Consider the following 19,904-nt stretch of genomic DNA (forward strand, 5'->3'; position numbering starts at 1 on the left):
CTTTATTGTAGAACACTTATTCTACAGGTAGTTAAGTGAACTATTTGATTGTTTTGTCATTTTTCAAGAAATGGGCGTGCCTTACACGACAATCAATGTTCTAAATAGAGACATAAATGTCCCATTCAAGCGGAAAATTTACCACTTCAATGCGCTTCAGTGTATTTTGGACAAATGGTACTTTGTCCATTATTTGGGAAAAGGAAGCATTATATTTTCACGGAAGTACAAGTTTATATATAAAAAGCGTTATAAAATACGTGCCTCTTAAGATGTTTTTACGGAAGTTGTTATATAGTACCCCAATATCTAATAGAGTTACCAGTAGTCTGATTTTTGGATCTTATTACAGATTTGTACAGTTCTTTTTTATAGTTTTTCTTAAATCGACACTTTGTGTTATCTTAACTCTTTTCATTCGCATATTAGTGATTGGATATGTTTTTTATTAGGGAGTTGTTTCTTTCTATCCCCTGGTATTTGTCGAAGAAAAAGGAAATACCAAACAATTTCAACAAAAGTGACATCCAATTAAATAAAATGTGAAATCCCTTTATAATTAAATACTCTTTTCTTTTATGTTCATAAGAAAAACTGCATATGAATATGTATATTATTTATTGAGGATAAAACAAATAAATAAAAGATTAAAGGAATGGAAGATTATAAGATAAACAAATGATGAATACATGTACATGAAATAAAACGAGAAAAGGTAAAATTGACAAAAAGGTTTCAGCCTTGATTTTATTACTTATTTTTTCCTTTGTTTATTAAATCTAAAGCTGTTTACACAAAATTTGACATTTATTAAAGGTTATACAATGATCCCCATCTCTTCTGAAACGACAAATATTATAATTAAAGTCATAAGCAGGTATGCATTTGTGTTTAGCATCTGTTTGAAGGGTTATAGTTAAGTTATGGAAGGGAAACTGTTTTTCCGATAAAATGCATAAAAATGATAAGTACGGCAAAAGCTTTATTTATACAAACATGAAACAAAAGTTGTTAGAATTCCCAAGTCTGATTCAGATACGTTTACGTCATGATACATGTTAGATTTAATTAAAATGGGATCAAAAATCCGGAAAAGTTATTTCCAGAATATCGAAGTATTATTTTTTTTTGAAAAAATATAATTTTGTTGTGACTTGATGCGCACAACATCATTCTTTTTCAGTGAAATGATGGCTATGTTGCCACCAGTGTAGTATCTAATAGTATCATCAGGGTCATGTCGTACCCCTGCTATTGCCTCTAGTGCGAATTTATCATTCACAGTCATGACGACATGAAGCACATCTCCTCTGAATACTTGGACAGAAATAAAAAATGCGTAATTTCCTTCCACCGGTGCTGTGAAACTGCCTGTTGTAGAATTATACCCAGCTCCAATATTAAGACGTACGTTTTTTAGAATAATTGGCTGATTTTCCCCGGTTATCGTTTCATATTTATTCCCCGAATCAGTCACTGTAAAGGCCACACTTTGTCTTTCTTCTGAAAGGATACATGAAATCATATGTACAAACAAACATAACATATATAAGCTTACCGCACGGGTAAGTATATAGATCTGAAAAAATATTCACATTTGTTTATTTCTGTTACACTATTTGGGCGATGCATATATTTAAGAAATAAACAACGTTATTCAGTGAACATGGCGTTATGAATAGCAATTGCTCTGCTGGCATATGCCAGCAGAGCTATTGCTATTCATAATGCCATGTTCACTGAATAATCGTTGTTTATTACTTATATTTGCATTCTTTGATTTTTTTTTCAAGAGTATCAGAGGAAATCCTGACTTACATAAGGACGCAGCTTCTTGTCTTCAGTAAAGAAAAACATACGGCTTTAAAATCAGTAAACCTGATTAATGCTCCTTTTCTCTAATAAATCACAAACAATTTATAAAGTACTTCCCTCTCAAACACAGTTATCTGGATCATACAAACATCGCTGTCATCACATTTTTGTTTTGATGCCGTTGTGACGTCATCGATCAACGTTTTTAAAACCCTCTGACAAAAACCAATAATTTAACACTATGGTGAAAAATGAGAATGCTTTTATAATGATTATTACTCCAGAATGCTTTTCTATTAATTTTTTTTTTAGTTTTTCTATTTATTTTAATAGCTGAAATCATTCTTGAAATAGATATACTAGGCCTAGTTAAAGAATTTCTCTTTCTGAATGTTATTACCCAAGTGTGTAGAGTTATCGTTCTTTGTACAAACATGCATGAAAAGAAAAAATAAAAATATGGCAGTTCTCTAAAATTTTAAAAAGTTTTATTATACAATTAAATTCATTGACCAAAATTAAATTTTTAAAGATATGAATCAGCAATTTTAAATATTCCGAATTTCCTTTTTCTCGAAGAATATTATTAAAAACTTATTTTTATTCCTCTTATGAAACATTTCATATATATACTTCTCAACGCGGATTCCAAGTTTAGTAGAAATTGTTCTACACGAGTGTAATAGAGCAATTGCATTCATAGGGGAAGCAATTGCGTCTATAGTGCTATGAACGCAGTGGAAGCCTGCAGGTTCATAGTGGGAGAGAGAAGTGGATATGCAAATATATATATACAATTTGTATTGTTCTCGTGGACTTTTGAACATAATAACTGTTTGTTTTCGTCACATTTCACAAAAGGGGGCGCTTGATATTATTTATTTTTCTTATGTTATAAATTTACGCCATACTAGGAATGGGATTAATTTTATGCCCTGCAAACGATGTTTCAAGGATATATAGTTTTGTCCTGTCCGTCTGTGTGTCTGTCTACCCGTTTGTTTGTCTGTTTGTCCGCAAAACCTTGCCCATAACGTTTTATTAATTGGGGCTATGACTTTCGTTTTTTACATTTGTACTCCTTGTAATAAGACCTTTCCAATTTGACCCATTGACATTGACCTTGGAGTTTGACCCACTTTTACACATTCCACATTCCAAATTTTTACTTTGGTCATATCTTTTGAACAGTAAATATCAGGACTTTTATACTCCATATATATATTTTTAATTGAGAGACCTTTCATTGGATATCAACAAAATTGATCTTTTGACCTTGACCTTGAAGATTTCCGTAGGTATGAAAAAAATTGACCTTGGCTATAACTTCTGAAAGGTAAGGGCTAGTGCTTTCATTCTTCACATATGTTATGTTTGTGAAAAGACCCTTAATTGAATATCAATAACTTTGACCATTTAACCTAGACCATGGAGTTTGACCAACTTTTAAAATACAAACCTTGACCATAACTTTTAAAGAGTTAGGGCAACTGATTTCATACTATACATATTTAATTCTTGTGTCAAGCCATTTTTTCTGATATCAAGAACTTTGATCCTGATTCTGTAGATTGACCTACTTTTTAAAATTTTTAACCTTGGCAATAACTTTTGAAGGGTTAGGGCTAGGGGTTCCTTACTTCAAATATGTATTTTTGTGGCAAACCTTTCAATGAATACCAATTACCTTGACCTTTTCTCACCTTGATCTTGGAGATTTCCGAAATTATAAAAAAACATTAACTTTGGACGTTACTTTTAAACTCTAAGGGCTAGTGCTCTCATACTTCACATGTGTAATCCTTGTTAAAAGACCCTTCATCGGATACCAAGATTTTTGATCCTTTGACCTTGGAATCGGACATATTCAAAAAACAAACATTGACCACATCTTTTGAAGGAATAGTGATTCATACTTTTCATATGTAATTCTTGTGACAAGACCTTTCAATTGACCATTTGACCTTGGAGTTTGACCTACTTTTTAAAAATTGTTAACCTTGACAATAACTTTTGAAGGGTTAGGGCTAGGGCTTCACACATGCATTCTTTGTGGCAAGACCATTCATTGGATACCAATTACTTGACCTTTCCACCTTGGAGAATTCCGTACTCATGAAAAAACTTAAACCTTGACCTCCATTTATATTTCACAATTGTAATATAGGTGAGAATGCTCTACTTTGAGTACCAATATATTAAATTTGCATTTAAGAAAGGTTTAATCTTCGCTGTGTTGCCGTACGGGGGCATCAGTGTTTCACAAACACATTTTATATAAGAAAAAAGTGCCTGTTAGTTTCACAAACAATAAATTTCACGTGATAAAAACTGGTTGACTGATTATCTGTTGTAATATATTATATACAACTACATGTACCAGATATAAGATTTCATCTTAATTCGGTATTAATTTATACAAATACCGGTATTTTTACCAAGGTAGATCAACCTCCCATTTTTAAAAACCATATACGCAAACCTGTATCCTACTGAGTTATTTAACTATATGTATATGCATGTAACACGTACGTTATAATAACTTTTTTCTACATCAATCACCCCTTTAAAAAATCCTTCAACCCCCCTTTGAAAAATTTCTAGATTCGTGCCTGTTGGTCGTTTAATAGAGATGTCGTATATGTGAAAATGTTACAGGGTATTGAAATAAAGTGAAGAAATTTTATCAAAATTAAAAATTTAGAATTTTGATGCTCCAGGTAGATAGCAACACAAAGTGTGAAGCAATATAACTGGAGCGGATCAAAGGTCTAATATTTATTAGATCGGTCGAGAATTTTCTTTGGTAAAATTATTTTCTCCAGTCATTGATATATTTTTGTTTTGATCAACATTTAATTTTCTATAGATTGAATCGGTATTCACAATTGGGACTTCATTGGATATACTTTTGGGACTGTTTGTGTATGTTTATCAATTAAAGTGATAAAAACCCCACTTTTAAAAACGTATTTCGAAAACAAAATCAGATTAAGAACAAAATAATAAAATCATATCCATTGTACTTACGTTGCTTTTCTTTTAACCTGCGCAAATCATTTTCCAAATTCATCAATCGTGTTTCAAAATCATAACAATTTTCATTGGAATCGAATATCAACTGACTTTTTGAATAAATAATACACATACAAATTAAAATGATACATAAATGACACAGACAACAGCGATAGAATATTCTATACATGATTTTTCACAACCTTAAGTGTCTTCTTCCTTGTGCCATTTTTAATTAGGTTTAAAAAAAAGTATATGTGAATTATATTGACTGAATTTTTTTTTTCAAGATGAATCACTTAAATTTTACTCGATCTCCAATTTCACCCCTTTCAATTGCCTGTTTTCATGCTAAAACTGTACACTATTTTCGTTATACACATATATTTTTTATTATAGGATACTACTGTTATTCTAAATACAAATCTTAATACTGCTTTACATGATTACTAGATTACTAGCTTGTAAATACTTAAATGAAACAGACTCGGATCTACAATTTTTTTTTCAGAAGGAGAATTGAAGAGGAATCGAGTTGTTATAACGTACGCTTTCAGAAAGGTAATTAGATAAAGGGATGTAGTATCGCTTTAAAAGTTTGAGAGTCACCAGACTGTGAAACAAGAGGCCCAGGGACCACAGCGCTCACCTGAGCACATCGGGCTTGAATTTACCACCCCCCCCTTCCAGGCGTTCATCATTTGAACAAACTAGAATCTACACTACCTATGATTCCATATAAATATCACTAATCATAGCTTTGAAGTACTTGAAAAGAAGATTTTAAAAGGTTTCCCTATATATCCTTATGCAAAACTTGGGTCGGCCATTTTGGCCCCACCCTATCCCCAGGGTCGGGGGTCATGATTTGAACAAACTTGAATCTACACTACCTGAGGATGATTCCACATGAGTTTCATCTTTCCTGGCCCAGTGGTAATTGAGGAGGATTTTTAAAGATATTTCCTATATATTCCTATGTAAAACTTGGGTCGGCCATTTTGGCCTCACCCTTGCCCCGGGGGTCATGATTTGAACAAACTTGAATCTACACTACCTGAGGATGATTCCACATGAGTTTCATCTTTCCTGGCCCACTGGTTGTGGAGAAGAAGATTTTTAAAGATTTTTCCTATATATTCCTATGTAAAACTTGGGTCAGCCATTTTGGCCCCACCCTTGCCCCGGGGGTCATGATTTGAACAAACTTGAATCTACACTACCTGAGGATGCTTCCACATGAGTTTCATCTTTCCTGGCCCACTGGTTCTGGAGAAGAAGATTTTTAAAGATTTTTCCTATATATTCCTATGTAAAACTTGGGTCAGCCATTTTGGCCCCACCCTTGCCCCGGGGGTCATGATTTAAACAAACTTGAATCTACACTACCTGAGGATGATTCCACATGAGTTTCATTTTTCCTGGCCCACTGGTTCTGGAGAAGAAGATTTTTAAAGATTTTTCCTATATATTCCTATGTAAAACTTGGGTCAGCCAGCCATTGCCCCGGGGGTCATGATTTAAACAAACTTGAATCTACACTACCCCACCCTTGCCACTGGTTCTGGAGAAGGTAAAGTCATGATTTGAACAAACTTGAATCTACACTACCTGAGGATGATTCCACATGAGTTTCATCTTTCCTGGCCCACTGGTTCTGGAGAAGATTTTTAAAGATTTTTCCTATATATTCCTATGTAAAATTTGGGTCGGCCATTTTGGCCCCACCCTTGCCCCAGGGGTCATGATTTGAACGAACTTGAATCTACACTACCTGAGGATGCTTCCACATGAGTTTCATCTTTCCTGGCCCACTGGTTCTGGAGAAGAAGATTTTCAAAGATTTTCCTATATATTCCTATGTAAAACTTGGGTCGGCCATTTTGGCCCCACCCTTGCCCCGGGGGTCATGGTTTGAACAAACTTGAATCTACACTACCTGAGGATGATTCCACATGAGTTTCATCTTTCCTGGCCCAGCGGTTCTGGAGAAGATTTTTTAAAAATGCCATTAATTTTTAACAAATTCATGATTATCTCCCCTTGGAAAATGGCGTGGCCCTTCATTTGAACAAACTTGAATCCCCTTTACCCAAGGATACTTTGTAGCAAGTTTGGTTGAAAATGGCCCAGTTGTTCTTGAGAAGAAGATGAAAATGTGAAAAGTTTACGACGACGACAACGACAACAACGACTACAACGACAACGACAGACAACGGACAAATTTTGATCAGAAAAGCTCACTTGAGCCTTCGGCTCAGGTGAGCTAAAAATGATGGACTTAGTACCTGTAAGTTTTTTGACATAGAAAGGAAAATAAGTCTAAAATCTCTGAACCCGTAAATGTAATTTTGTTTTCACAAACGAATTTCTATATATAAATGGTGCCTGTTTTGGAGGGTAACAGTTGAAATTGACACCCCAAGGAAAACCATTGTCAACCGACGCGTCAGGCCGGTACCTCCACAAGCCATGCGAGTTCAGAAGGAAAATATTTAATAAAGATGAAGATATAACATGAATCATCCCGGTACCCCTTCACGAGTCCCAGTGAAGGAGGTTAACCTGATTATAAAAAACGAACACTTAAATCCTTTATTTTTTTTTATGAAAAATGGTGGAGAGTCCTTTTACTTGACGTCAGATTCAGAAGGAAGTTGGTTAACCTCTCATTGCGGAATTTAATAAGATCCTGGTGGATATCAAACATATGCATGATCGGCCCAATGTCATTTGGGACTCTGCCTTCCTAAACCTTTGCTGGTTAGGATTTAACATCAATTAAGGCTGGAGTCCAGAATGAGGTTGACCCGGTTATGATAAAGCTTTCAAACTCCCCGCTACTTCGAAAAAGATTTACTGACCTCTTTATTGTTTATTTGATACTCTACGAGTCCTTTATCATCTAAAGTTTCGTTATTTCTGCACTTGCAAGCATGTTTCGTCTGTCGTTTATTGTTTTCAAGTAAGCTACATCGGACGAAAGCTTTTATTGACGTCAAGTTTATTCCGGTTCTTTCAAACGCACAACTGACGTTTTGAGAATTCTACAGTGAACCGTACGCGCATAATTTCCACGCATGTGGCATCACCGTTGTGTTACCCGTTGCCACGTGTGTTGCTAAGGCTGAGGGTAATAGAACGGATTGTGAACTGCGTCTAAACCAATCAGATTTTAGTATTTAACATGAAAGTATAATAACATATATTACTACATGTACATGGGCCTTTCAGTGGACCCCTTCTGGATCCATCACTGTGAAAACAGGGAATATTATAATCACGTTCGCCTTTGTAATACAAGCAAAATAATACTGGGCTAGCTTGCTGCTAAAATATTAATAAAAAAAAGAAAAGAAATAATGTACGTAATTGAAGGACCTTGATCTAAGTCCAGCCAATAAATTGTTATATAACTTTTTGTATTATGTATTGTAGATTATAGTTATGGTCATTTGTTATTTTAATAAATCTCAGTTTAACTCAGCTTTAATAAGTTAAACAAGAGGTAAAGCTAAAACAAGCTTCGAGAAGCCAAAAATGTCTTGTCTCATTTTCAGGAAAATTTATGGATATAAATATTTTTTTAACATTGCAGTTCATTTTTTTGGGAATGACTCTACCCGTAATTCTTGGCCAAATTATTTGATATAACCTGGTTTGGGTCAGTTTATGCTTATAATCCACTCTCCACAGAGTGAATTATGAACAAAAATCGTCATCCGACCTAAACCAGGTTATACTTGAATAATTTGGTCTTGCTCCCGCTGTCTAATTATTTTTTTTTAAATTTACATTAATGATAAAAAAAGGCATGTTTTATCATTACCGTACATCTATATGATTTTTTAAAATAGATAATTATTAAATGCCTTGTTTTTATTATTAGTGTATCTGATTTTTGCTTAAGAAAATAAACAATTATAATAATATTACACATCGGGAGCAAGCCGCTGTGAAATATTTTAATTTTTCACTACCGAAAATCAATTTGTTTTTTAAATTATCTTTATCCATAGGATACGCTACTTAGAAAAACTGTATTTATATGGGACTTTGAAAATTTTATAAAAGTGAGGATCAACTAATGGAATTTTTTAATATTCTCAATACCCTGAGCCCTACTTTGAAATTCACTATGGAATCGGATAGTAATAAGTTATCCTTTCTCGATGTAATGGTTATAAAAAAAGAAAACCGTTTAATAACGGATGTTTTCTACAAAATAACAGATACCAAACAATACCTAATATTTGACTCTTGTCACCCTAGACACACCAGGAATAATATCCCACACAATTTAGCCAGACGTCTTTGTACAATAATTTCCGATGCAGAAATCTTGGAATCTCGTCTCACAGAACTACAAGAACTACTCCTTCAAAGGCACTATCCTAAACAATTGATTGAAAACGGAATAAACAAAGCCAAATCTCAAGAAAGAAAAGATCTACTTACAGTGAAAAATAAACAGGCAAAAAATGTCATACCATACGTGTCAACACATAACCCAAGAAATCCGGAAATTTTCAGCATTATTAGGAACAATCTGCCCATTTTAGAGGACGATCCAGACATGAAGAAAATATTAGAAACTTCACAGATCATTAAGAGTAAACGACAAAGTCCGTCTCTCAAATCCATCCTTACAAAAGCATCCTTTTCTACTAACAACAATGAACCAGCAATCATCAATAGATGCAACAAGCCCAGATGCAGTACTTGCCCATACCTGACAGAAGGATCCAAATTTCAATTTAAAACTGGAAGCGAATTTACCATTAAAACATCAATGTCATGCACCAGTTCGAACCTTATTTATGTAATAACCTGCGCCGGTTGTGGTGAAAATTATATCGGTGAGACAGGAGACACCCTGAGACACAGAATGACCGTACACCGACAACAAATTAGGGAACCAAGATACCAGTGTACCGCCGTTAGCGAACACATCAGAAACTGTGCCAAAAATAAAACCCCCAATTTTACTGTTTTTCCTTTCTACAAATTCCGAAGGGATACTACAGAAAAAGAACGTGAAACTAAAGAAAAACATTTTATAAACAGACATAAACCTGTTTTAAATGCAGCATACTTATATTTCATTTAAGAAATATACTTTTACCCGCACAATATAACTGTGCTATTGTATAAAAAAATCTAATTTTCCGTAATAACTTACTTATCATGACGTCATAATGAACTTTGCTAAAGCGCAACAAAGTATTGGCGCTTTATGACGTCACAATATGAATGTTGATTTTGTGTAACTAAGCATTGTATTGTCAAACTCCTGAAGATTGGAAATGAAACCGGTTGAGTTTATTTCGGTGTTGTGATTTTTTTATTATATATATATATATATATATATAAGATACTTGTATTTTTATTTCATGTGTTTGAGGCAACATTTCGCTACAGAATTTACAGGAATATAAAGTCATGTTATCATGAAAAAAATCTCTCTTTTTTTTTTTTTTTTTTTTTTGAAGGGGGGGGGGGGATACCGGTATAAAATGTTTAGTTTTCAAAGGTTGACATTAACATCATGAATAATTTGAATATTACTTAGTAATTTTTTTTATATAATGCAGCGGTAGGTATCTGTCAAAATCTAGTCGGTCTTCAATAATTGTTATTTCAAAATCGATTTAAATTTCAAAAGAACAGCCGATCAGATTTAACATGACACAAAAAGCGTTAATATCCGCAGCATATTTTAAAAAAAAAAATCATCTTCCTTTCCCGATGATAGATTAATTGTGTTTTGTCTATATTTAATTTACATTTCAATCAAGATTTAATGCTTACATGTATTTATGTCTTCGAATAATGATGATAACAGAGCGAAGAATTCATTACAATCTAAACATGCTAAATGCCGAACTCAACGATTTATAAATATTAATATGATATAAGCCTTTTATGAAGATCCATAAATAAAACTGTTTAAAATTTGATTAATAAATCTATTTAAGACTTTGGAAACGTTTAACAACATAAAAACTTTTACAAGTCCAAAAAAAATTTGTGAAAAATAAAGGTTTAATATTTCACATCATCAATAAGAGCGGTAATAGCCTAGTGGTCAAGGCGATGGTCCCAGAATCGGAAGGTCATGAGTTCGCACCCTACTTTTGGCGACTTTTTTTTATTTAATTATTTTTTAATTTTGAATTCGTTCCTTTTCCTTATTTATACCAAATCAAGCTATGTGTGAACTCGACATTTATATTTTGTGATAAAATTTCACTATAAAAATAATTTTTCACCCATAAAAACAGTATTATCGACAGCGTAACGGTGGCTTAATGGTAGCTTAATGGAGTTTGGACATTAAGCACCTGTAAGTGTGGCTTAATGGTAGCATAATGGTGACTTAATGGTGGTCTAAAAGCTACCATTAAGGACCTTTAAGCCACCATTAAGCTACCATTAAGTTACATTTAAGCACCCATTAAGGACTTTGAGTTGGCTTAATGGTAACTTAATGGTGGTGTAAATGTTACTTAAAGGTGCTTAATGGTTACTTAATGGTGACTTAAAGACAACCATTAAACCACCATTTAGGACCTATAAGCCACCATCAAACCAGGCTTAAAGGATGTTTTTCATCTTGTGCAAGGTACTGTTTGAAGTTAAAGATGCATTTATTAAATTTATAATTCTCCATGAATCCCGAGCACATGAAATGAGGGGAATGCATGGATACAGATGATTCCTCTGGTAGTCAAGGGTGTGTGTATCACTCCAGACTGTACATAATAATTTGCGTTGGAATAATTGGAAATCAACCAATCAGAGGCTACAATACAAATCAAATTAAATTATTTTTATAACAAAATTTATAATTACGATATTTTGCCGATTTTTATTTCTTTCAAGCATTGTAAAAACAAAATTCATTGATAAAGAGAATTTTTATTGTTAAATTTAGAATTCCGTCCAAAATGTGCACTCAGCTGAGGTGAAATAAAAATCAATAGCTAAATATAGTTATAGAAAAAAAAGAATGCATATTTTGTTAATTAATTACTCGTATATTAGGTTAAATAAATTGGTTGTATTTTTTCAGTGAACAGTAATTCTGTGTCCCTCTTGGTAACGCCGCGGAATGAGAATAAACAAACTATCGAATGAGTAATTCAAACTATTGTGTCGAAGAAAGAGCTGCATAATGTTGGAGGTGGATATTACGAGAAAACAGGAACATTTACAGCACCAGTGATCAGAAATTACTTTTTTTGCTGTGGAAGTACCATTTAATAATTATTCAAGTGTATATATCTGTGAATGATAATATTCTTCCAAAGGCTGATAATTTGATTATCCTTTTAGTAAAGAAATATTTAATTCAACAAGAAAAAATAATAATATTGTTTTTAATGATATTTTAAAATATTTTAATTATTACTATTCTTTCGAAAAAAAAATTGTCTGGAAATACATTTAATTTAAATAGATGGTCCAAGTGGAAATGTCTTTTTATTGTGTCTAATAGTAACTCTTGATATAATTACTGATTGATATGCATTGCATATTGCATAAGTTTATACATGTATTTATATAATATGTATATTGGTGTTTATGTATTTATCCTTACGTATGTCTATTATATGTTTAAACATGTGTGTGAATTTGACTTTTCCAACAGGTATGAGAGTGGGGGAGCGAAGTGTATATGTTTTGCAATTATATAAATCAAAAAAAAAAATATTGTTGCAAAGGCAAATTGCAGGGAATACTAATGGAGGATACACCACTGGAAGTAATATGGCTACACATACGTTAAAGATAAATGACCGTGTATGTTAAAAGGCACACGCATACGAAGTATAAACAGTGGAACTTCATTACACTGGTAACAGCTTTTCTCGATTTTTAATTTCATTGGCATAGAAAAACATACTTACAATGTGCTTATTAATTAGATTGATTGTTTGTGCAGGTACACGTTGTTCAATCAAAACCGAGACATGATTATACAAAAGCAGATTTTGTTATCTTGTTGTATTATTAAGTTGTATCTACCTGAACTTTTTTAATAGCCTTCATCCAAAAATTCAGAATATCTTTAAATAGTCTTCGACTTTTGTCTAAATCATGTAGAATTTTATAAAATCAACTTTAAAATTTCTCATATTTAAATTCCTTTTATGAAAATTTAAGGACAAAAAGTCTTTGCTAATGACAACAAAAACAAATTCAGCGAGTAGATCATTATAAAGAAAAATAATTTATAAAGAGAATTCTCAGTTTCGGAAAATTAAGTATAGCATTCTGAAAAAAAGTAATGTAAAGTATAAAAACAAAGGTCTAAAAGAAACGTGTCGTGTTAACGTTGGTGTTAAGGTTGGAAGTGAAGTATCAGGACCCCTCATTTTCAACATATATTAATGGCTGGACATCTGTAAAGAAATTGAATATTCTATATTGGAACACCAAATATTGACTCTGTTCTGCTTCTCTTTTGACTACAGACCCTTGTTAACAAGAAAGGGGGTACTTGAAAAAACATTTATTTTTTAAGTTGTACATTTTAAAAGAAAATCGAATTTCATGTTATCGCTCTTCTTGTAAGTTTTGTCTTGTACACTGTACTAGTCTGGGTGTAGTGATTAAAGAGGAGAGTACCTTGTACATGTAGAATCAACAAAAAATGAGTGGATACAAGGAACTTATGATGGGAGTGGTAAAGGTTTTGAAGGACTATATTTCGAAAAGGAGGGATCGTGTCATCTTCAACATAATGTTATCATGGCTTTCTAACTCTTTGTCCTAATTGCCTTCCTATGAAATTCAGAAATGGAAAAAATCGCTTTCTGAAGATAAGTCCGTAAATATTTTATGATGCTGTAAATAGTAAATTGCATACTTGTTCCAAAATATAAAATATTAATTCCCTATAGAAAATTTAACATAAGCATTATTGGTCGTAGCCTTTGATGTTCTTTCGACGCGTTATTTTGACATAATGTGTAATGGTATATAAAACTTGTCAGCTATAAAACGACCTCACAATCAATAGAAGTCTTTTTCAGGCCACATGGAATTGTTATATAAAATTTCACTGCAAAAGCTCAGAGGATTTCTAAGATATCGCATATAAACGAATTTTTTACAGGCAGACAGAAAGATAGACTAACGGACCGGACGAAAGGGCGGAGAGACAGACCGAAATTAATACCGACCCTTTTAAGTGAACTTTAATTGAAAGCGAGAAAGCGAGGGAAAAAAAGAATAAAACTAGAATGACTAGAGTTTTCTTAACAGTATTATGCAATCCTCCCGTATCATAAATTGTAGGAAGCAGATTATAAGAAGAAATAGATAAAATGCACATTTAGTATGCAGAATGAAAAAAAATAATGTGCACAGTAGCTGCTTTAACGCCTATTTCAAATACAGTACAAAACTTTTATTGTCACTCTCTTGAATTGATAGGCAACAGTCAGATACAATCGACAATATACATTATAATTCTAAAATTATACTAATATTCCCAAACAAACGTTGGTTGTGGGAAAACAAGATGTTTTTGTGAAAAACTGATGTCCCAGTATGGTAGCTTTTGGCAAGGGTAGAAGGTCCTCAAATGTCTGTAGAGCAAGTCAAACCTTGAGTTTAAAGTCAAAAGGTCAAAAATATTTTCACCCATTGATAGGTCTCGTAACAATGAATATACATTTGAAGAAATATGTCCTAGTTTAAAGTTTGGTAATTTTTTGTAAAAGGGGTCAAACTACGAGGTCAAAGTAGGTGAAAAGGTCAAATTGCTGGTATTCTAAAAAGGTCATGTCACAAAGAATACACCTGTGAAATATAAAATCCATAGCGCCACTCACTCAAATGTGACCCAAAACTAAAAAAGTTTGACCTTTTTTGAAAAATTATAACAGTTGTATATTTTATTTTTGACAGGTTTATTTCTTATAACAATATCTTTCTTTGGAAGTTATGATATTAATAATTCTGACCTTTTGACCTTGATCTGCGAGTTTAACTTGGAATTGAGAAACTTCTGCCCTTGCAATAAGCTGTCATACAAGGGCTTCAATGTTTCACAAACATATCCTGTTTTTTTTTTTTTTTTTTTTTTTTGGGGGGGGGGGGGTTGATACTTATGCTTTTTTACAACGCACTTTGAAAAATTACGCACTTTGAAAAACTTTTTCAAAGTGCATTAAATTTGAGACAAAATCAGCGCACTTTGAAAAAATAAATTTTTTTTTCAAAGTGCGTTAATATCGTCAATATTCTTGCAAGTTTTAGGTATGATAAATAATTGGACCTGTTTGATAACTCGTCGGTGATGAGCTCACTTCAGGATGTGAAAGTTAGCGATTTTGATTTTTCCATACCTTGAAAATTCTTTCCTGTAATTAATGTTTTCCAGTTTGCATGCATTTTATGTAAATTGAAATTTATTGAAAGTTTTCAACGTCATACCAGTTATGTAAAAACATATATTTGGGTGTAGCATAAGCATCAGTACAGGGAAGGGTGGATGGGGGTGGGGTGTTGCAAACAAATTTCTGCAAAGATATACATAATAAAAAAAATGGGGCTTATCTTGGGAGGGGGGTCAACTTTCTATCTGCTACCGACGACTATGTACAATGTACAAGAAAAAAGTCGGGATGAGAGACCTTCTACTACTTTTCCCCTTGATCTCAATGAGGTTAAATGAGTACATATTAATTAAAAAAGTTTTTCAAAAGTTATCATAATTACAAATTGATACTCTCAATTACTAAACCAAGTCTAGAATTTTTCAAAGTGCGTAGAGTGTGTTCCAAATTAAACGCACTTTGAAAAAAAAAAATCAAAGTGCGTTGATTTTGTCCCAATTTTAACGCACTTTGAAATATTTTTTCAAAGTGCTTATTTTTTTTCAAAGTGCGCTGGCACAATGCTATGATATTCACTGAGGTAATCATTGTGAAAAAGGCCTTTCATACTGTATACTGAATACTATTCGTTATCTCCATATCCTTCTTGGTATAAATATGTTGACCTTTTGACCGTGAAGCTTAATTAACTTTAAAAAAATCTTTAACCTTGAGCATAACTTAAAAAAAAAATAGCGCTAGGGCTTTTATATTTCAAAGTTGTATTCTCCTTTTCACAATACCTCTATATATACATATATGTTTCGTATTAAGTTTTATCTTATAATTGTATGATTATATGATCGTACTTATGAAACACATACATTGTACATGTAATTACGATACATATATTATAACATCATGATCACCTGTTCTACGTACTAATTTCTAAAACAGCACAATCAATGTACAAATATGTTGATGATTTAATATAATGGATATCAACAGTGTTTTTTTTTCAAACCGAAATTTTACAAATTCTGTGGTCGAAAAAAAAAATATCTATTTGAGCAAACACAATTCAACGTAAATTTATCGTGAATTCGAATGACGATGGTTTCATACAAATTGTTACGTAGATTCCTAACTATACGCGTAAAATTAATTATCGTATAATTCGCGAAGCATCATCCACGAAATAAAATTGCTCGCTTTTATTTGTATTGTGCTGAATTATATGTAAAATCGCTTGATCAACGGTCTATTCGCGAATTATTATTCTCGCGAAGTGACGTTGAAGAGCAAATTCGCGATAATCAGTCCTTGCGAAAAATTAAATATCCATTTTTCACGCTGTGTTGTCTTCGGATTTTCGATTTTCCAGATCGTTACAAGGAAAGCATGGTGGGGTCATTTAATCAGGAGATTCTTCCACCACCATTATAAAAACAATTGCTTGAGGTGCTATAAATTTATATCATTTCAATTGACTTTTCAGCTTGATTTCTATTAGTTTTCTTCATATTTGATTGGTCATGTAATGAAGCCCATTCCTTAATCACTTGGTCATGTCATATTTGGGTATAATCAAACTGATACACTCCTTATTTTAATGCTTTTGTTCATTCTGGGTCTTTTATGGTACAAAGTATTAAATTACTTCTATATAAACTAGTGGTGCATCTACTTGTGGTGCCTAAGAATAGATAGCACAAACTTTTTATCTTCCAAATTCAAATATTTTTACTAAGATAGATTTCTCTCTTAATTGAAAACTAATATTTGTTTACTTAGTCAGTTATCTACTTTGCAAAATTACATAATTTGGTTAAAACTGCGCAACTTTAAAAATTTTAGAAATGTAGGATTTTTTTTACTTCAGTTTCTCAAAAATTTCTTAGAGTATATTTTTACATTTCAAACAAGTAGCATTTCTTAATCACTGTTTATTGCAGTTGCACCGTAAGAAATAAAGTAATTTGGATAAGAAAAATAGTTTTTGGTATGTAGCTTCCAATTTTTCATGGACATATAGCATATCAATAACCTGATCAAAATACTGCATATACTATTTTATAAGTTACTTTTGAAGAGGGCATACTAAATATTTAAACGTATCTTCTTTGTGCAAATTAATGTTCACTATGTATTTAAAAAAATGACGAAATATATATACAGTACTGTATTGCGATGAAATGAGGCACAGAAGAGCACCATCATAGGGAAGTACTTGAATTTATCACTAAACAAACTTGAGTAAAGCACAAGTCTTTTGCGTGAAGGGCTTTATTATGGTAATCATTTCTACTGAGATTTCCAATATTTTAATAAACGACACAAAGAATTTTTATAAGAAATAAGGAAGACATGTCTGAAAAATTTGGCTTTCCAGCTGTCTTTCTTTTGAATGTTAATAGCATTCTGATATGTATACCCCAGTCAGAAAGTCAACTAATTTATAATTCTGTTAAAGAAAATTGTGAATTAGGAGAAAAAATAATGAAAATGGAAAAGGAAATAACTCGATTACGTAAGAATGAACGTAAGTATATATATTGAATACGATGAATATAGCAATAGATAATTGTCAATGATTAACGTTTTTTTAAACTGTTGCTTTTATCTTTTTGTAGGTTTGTCAGTCTTGCTTATGTCAGATTTAAAAGACGAAATATTTCGACTAAGATAGAAAAATCAACGTAAGAACATGTACAAATGTTAAATACATGTATACTGACTATTAATTTCTCTAACAAAATAAACTAATTCTAGCTATTTGAATATTTTTTAATAATTATTTTTTAAAATTAGATTATTTTTTATTAGACAAAAAATCTAAAATTTTGACATTTTGCCGATTTTAAATTTTTCAAGCATTCCAAATACTGTAATGCTAAATAGAAAATTTAATTATTTTTAAAGATTGTGGACTTAATTAAGCATAGTTCAGTTTACAAAATCAATAGTCTGCTAAAGTTATCGGATAATAATACATTGTTTTAATTAATCATATGAAGTAAAATATCTGATAATCCTCACATATTTCAGTGTATACTAGAGCAGTGTCTTTCTTAGTGACAGGGAGGAATAAAGAAAATCAGATTGTCAACAGAGTGGATCAAATTATCGTGATAAACAATGTTCTGAATAATGACGGAGAGGGATATAACGAGACAACGGGAATATTTACAGCACCGGTGGCTGGAATTTACGCTGTTTTCTTTGCTGTGGAAGTCTCATTTCATAAATATTTAAGTAGATATCTGAGAGAATCTGATAAGGAAAACTTTCGCAAAGAAAGGAATAAGTTTAATAATATGAAAAAATATGCTATTAAAAACTATTATGACAACATAGATTCTCATCTTAAGGATGCTAGTCTGAACAATCAAAAACTATACTGGAAGTTACTGAAAGACACTTTTCACATTAAACCAACAAATGAAATTCCACCTATTCAGTTTACAGACAACAATGGCACTAAAAGTTTTGCATTTTCAGACATAGAAAAAATAGAACTATTAAATAAATATTTCACATCAATTACAGAGTTAGATGACAGTAATCAAGAGCTCCCAAATATAGTGTCAAGATGTACGGATAATTTTCCACACATTGAAATACAAGAGCAAGAAATCATTGATATAATTTCTATTATTCCTGTCAATAAAGCCGTTGGTCCTGATTGCATCAGCCATAAAATGTTAAAATCTTGCAAAGAAACTATCTCAAAACCTTTGTGTATGCTATTCAACAAATCCCTATCACTAAAAACATTTCCAGACTGCTGGAAACTAGCACATGTTCTTCCACTTTTTAAGAAAGATGACCCTTCCATCACTTCAAACTATAGACCAGTTTCTTTGCTGAGTTGTATAAGCAAAATCTTTGAAAGAATAATTTTGAAGCATGTTTACAATTTCTTGCATTCACATAATATATTTTATAAATACCAGGCAGGTTTTTTACCAGGTCATTCCACAGTATATCAACTATTAGAAACATACCATTCTATAGTAAAAAGTGCTGATGAAGGTAAATTCTGTTGTATGGTGTTTTGTGATTTATCAAAGGCATTTGATAGGGTCTGGCATAAAGGCTTAATTTACAAATTAAAAATGTATGGAATTAATGGTGATGTGCTAGATTGGTTTGATAGTTATTTAAGCAAAAGAACCCAACAAGTCATGTATAGAAATCATTTTTCCTCTGTTGGACAAGTAAAAGCTGGAGTTCCTCAGGGCTCAGTACTTGGTCCCCTATTATTTTTATTGTATGTAAATGATGTGGCTGAAAATATGATATCTGTTTGTAGACTACTTGCTGATGATAATTCTTTACAACAATGTTCAAATAATATTAATCATATTGAACAAAATCTTAACCACGATCTTAGAATACTAGATGACTGGTCAAAGAAATGGTTATTGAAATTCAATCCACAGAATACTAAAGCAGTGTTTTTGAGTTTGAAAAATATAGAGCATTTTCCTAAATTATTTTTTGACAATTGCCAATTGGAATATGTTACGGAACACAAACATCTTGGGATACTTCTGTCGTCTAACTTAGGATGGTCTGATCATATTGATACCATTATAAAGAAAGCATACAAAAAATTGGGGCTTCTTAAAAAATTAAAATTCACTGTGTCAAGAGATATTCTGTCCCAAATGTATATATCTTTTATTAGACCACAACTTGAATATGCTGTTGAAGTTTGGTCTGGATGCACAAAAACAG

The 19,904-nt window shown here is 32.2% G+C and overlaps 1 protein-coding gene and 1 long non-coding RNA gene across 2 annotated transcripts; one reads left to right on the forward strand and one right to left on the reverse strand.

The window, feature by feature from the left end:
• Nucleotides 1–763: 763 nt before the first annotated feature.
• LOC134231424 (uncharacterized) lies at nucleotides 764–5,014 on the reverse strand. Its single transcript, XM_062713384.1, has 2 exons — nucleotides 4,846–5,014; nucleotides 764–1,503 (listed from the first exon to the last, which is right to left on the reverse strand). The coding sequence occupies exons 1-2, from the start codon at nucleotides 4,961–4,963 to the stop codon at nucleotides 1,097–1,099; spliced, it is 525 nt and encodes a 174-aa protein (XP_062569368.1). The 5' UTR covers nucleotides 4,964–5,014; the 3' UTR covers nucleotides 764–1,096.
• LOC134231425 (uncharacterized) lies at nucleotides 1,467–18,421 on the forward strand. The gene is made up of 4 exons (XR_009984552.1): nucleotides 1,467–1,565; nucleotides 17,579–17,703; nucleotides 17,795–17,860; nucleotides 18,210–18,421. It is a non-coding gene; the product is annotated as an uncharacterized LOC134231425 (long non-coding RNA).
• The last annotated feature ends 1,483 nt before the right edge of the window (nucleotides 18,422–19,904 follow it).

The sequence above is a fragment of the Saccostrea cucullata genome, unplaced genomic scaffold (genome assembly GCF_032062105.1).
Source record: "Saccostrea cucullata isolate Sc308-1 unplaced genomic scaffold, CSIRO_AGI_Scuc_v1 ctg595, whole genome shotgun sequence".
Taxonomy (NCBI): Eukaryota; Metazoa; Mollusca; class Bivalvia; order Ostreida; family Ostreidae; genus Saccostrea; species Saccostrea cuccullata.

What these genes read in the sequence shown, in the direction of transcription:
- LOC134231424 (XM_062713384.1), bottom strand. Translation starts at nt 4,963, where the DNA reads ATGTGTATTATTTATTCAAAAAGTCAGTTGATATTCGATTCCAATGAA. An exon ending in CAGGTTAAAAGAAAAGCAAC is followed by an intron (nt 1,504 to 4,845) that starts GTAAGTACAATG and finishes GTATCCTTTCAG; the next exon opens with AAGAAAGACAAAGTGTGGCC.